The sequence below is a fragment of the Terrapene carolina genome, unplaced genomic scaffold, assembly GCF_002925995.2.
Source record: "Terrapene carolina triunguis isolate 2854851 unplaced genomic scaffold, T_m_triunguis-2.0 Scaffold85, whole genome shotgun sequence".
NCBI lineage: Eukaryota > Metazoa > Chordata > Testudines > Emydidae > Terrapene > Terrapene triunguis.
The window spans coordinates 9,110,274-9,113,043 of record NW_020664436.1 but is presented as its reverse complement, the minus strand read 5'-3'; the positions used below and the strand labels follow the sequence as shown (position 1 = coordinate 9,113,043).

The 2,770-nt window shown below is 53.6% G+C and overlaps 1 protein-coding gene across 1 annotated transcript in view; it reads left to right on the top strand.

Moving 5' to 3' along the window:
* The first annotated feature begins 582 nt into the window (after positions 1 to 582).
* The window catches only part of YIPF4 (Yip1 domain family member 4), a 30,575-nt gene continuing 28,387 nt past the window's right edge, over positions 583 to 2,770 (top strand). Inside the window, exon 1 of the mRNA XM_029911036.1 lies at positions 583 to 803. Coding sequence (XP_029766896.1) covers positions 719 to 803 — 85 coding nt within the window. The 5' untranslated portion in view covers positions 583 to 718. The remainder of the gene's footprint in view (positions 804 to 2,770) is intronic.

Below are 2,770 nucleotides of genomic sequence, written 5' to 3'. Positions count from 1 at the left end.
AAAGCCAGAAACATAATCTGTTTTAAAACAAACAGATTCTGGAGCCCGGTTCTGCAGCGAGGGGTGGATTCAATGGCCATGGAAAACGTGTGTGTGGGGGGGGGGCCTTGCTAGGCGTGGGAGACAGCCTGTGGGAGCAGGAAAGGGGGGTGCATGATGGCGTGTGAGGGGAAGGGTGCAGGCCGATGAGCCAGGCAGAAAGGTGATGGGAAGCAATGGGAGGTGGTGATGATTTGGGGGGGGGAGTGAGGAAGGGCAGGTGGCAGTGTCAGGAGGGGTGGGGAGCGCTGGGGGCAGCAGTGAGCTGTGTTGAGTGACAGCTGCAGGCACCGACTCTTCTTATGGAAGAAACCAAACGGCTGTATGTGGATGGAGTGATATAGAACAAAATAGCCCCCCGCCACAGAGTTATTTCCTCTTCCCACCCCCTGGGGTTGTTTCCACCAATCAGAAGGTTTTTTACAGTCAGGTCAATGAGTCACCGCCCTGAAATGCGGCCGGAGAGCCAATCGGAATGGGCGCTCGAGCAACCAATCAGACAGAGCCTTACAAACAGCCAATCGGAAGGGCAGTGGCATTGTTGTTGTCCTGTCACAGGGGGTTGGCCCGTGGAGCAGCTCGCCCGGCCGCTGCCGCTGAGTGAGAGTCTTGGGGAGGCCCGAGGCCCGCGCCCCTTCCTCTCGGTCGCGCCTTCGCCGGCCCCGCAGCGGGCGGGGCGATGCAGCCTCCGGGCCCCCAGCAGCCGCCCCTCTACGCGCCCAGCAACGGGGACTTCACCTTCGTCTCCTCGGCCGAGGCGGAAGGTGAGAGCGGGGCTGGGCAGGTTCGCGGCTCCCGGCCCGGGAGTGGCCGAGCGGGCGGCCCGGGGGCGCCTCTGTCTCTGTCGGAAGAGATGGCCCCCGCCCCGTTAAGCTTGTGGGTGTCGGGGGCTTGTGGGGGACTCGGCAGCGTCTCTCCGTCTGGGCACTTGAGGTGGGTGGGAATAAAACGTAACAGCTTTCCTGCGAAATCCCAGCCACGCACCCGGCCCCGGGCTGCGGCTCCGTCTGCGTGGCACAGGCAGCTGCCTGTGGGGCTGGTCTCCTCCTCCGGCAGCGGTGCTCTCCAGGCCTGCGCCGCGCAGTGATCCATCCGTGCTTGTGACGAGTGTGGAGGTTGCCCCCCCCCCCGCCCCGCATGCCTGGGTTTGCTGCTTAGGTGGTGCTGTGGGTAGCTTGGAGCCACCGTCTCCAAGGCTCAGTAATTCGGCGCTGAGCAGTAGGTATCCGAAAGCGAGTACTGTGCGGGATGTGTGGCGAATAGGCTGACAATACTGCGTGAGCGGTTGTAATGTATCAAAATGTGCCTCGGGAGAAAGCTGTCTTTATGTCAAGATATGCACTCGTGTTTAGTACAGCAGAATTATGCCACCTGTAGTTCGACTAGCAGCTGCATTCTTTTCTCCTCCCCCCCCAGCAATATCTACCCTAGGAGTATGAATGATCATTGCATGTGTATAAACATAACTGGTGGCTCTGAGAGCATGTGTATGCAGACGTAATTCAGGATTTATATACAGCCCATCCTGAAACTAGAACCAGCATGGAAATCTACCAGAAAACTGAAGACTAAAGGGGTTGTGCTTATTCATTTATTTAACATAAACTGTGGTGAGTCAAGTGTAAAGGTAGAATTAGGCAGGCCAAAAAAGAATTTGAAGAGCAACTAGCAAAAGACTCAAAAACTAGCAGCAAAATTTTTTTTACGTACATCAGAAACAGAGAGCCTGCCAAACAATCAGTGGCGCCACTGGATGAGTGAAGTGGTAAAGGAGCACTCAAGGAAGACAAGGCCATCGTGGAGAATACTCCAGCGGGAATTCTGTGCCATTGCACAAGTGCAAAATTAATGTCCTCTGCAGGTGTTCTTTTGTTTTGTTTTCCCCAAAGAATAATTGATTCTGATGGGGAGGCGAAGGGAAGCCACGAGAGGAGTGTCATGCATCCCTCCCAGGCAGTGGTCCCAAGCGGGTGCATCTGTTCAGGCATCAGAAGCAGACAGGGGAGATGTAAATCACTGCCTCGGGGCTGCCCATGTGTGCATGCAAGACTCTGTCCCTCTTGCTTGCTATTGCACTGTGCCCAGCGCAGAGGGGCAGGATGCTGGGATGTTTCTGGGGCAGGCATGGGGTGGGTCAGGCCCGTGCACTGGGTCAGGGTTGGGTGCAGCCTTGCCACCAAGTTCATGTCCAGGGGAGGTGAGGGGGGCTGTAGGATGACCCCCCCACACACACACCTCTGTGCAACCAATGACCTGTGCCTTTCTAATCTAGGATGCCTTTCTTATCTAGGACACTTGGGAATCAGCTGGGGACATTAATTGGTGTTGCTTTATTTCTTGATTTGTATTATTAGATCTCACTGTCTTGATTCCTTCCTCCTATGTGCAATACTTGCATGTCTCCAGAGTGTATACTTGCTGATTGCATGACTCCCTTTCTCCTCCAGGAAAGTTTTCCCACCCCCTTCTGATTTTGAGATGGACACCAAGATGAGCCTGCTTACATTCTTGCCCTACCTTGTGCTAAGGATCAAATACACCTTCCTCTAATGTAGTGATCCACTGACCATTCATTTAGAAAAACATATCGGCTTTATTTTAAACATACTCAGTATTTTTCTTTCTATTTTAAGAATTTGTTTAAATTAGCCAGTCTGAGCAGAAATGTAATTCTAAAATGCACCGTTTTGCACCATTTAAAAATCAGGAGCCTAAGGGAGTATTTTTCTTT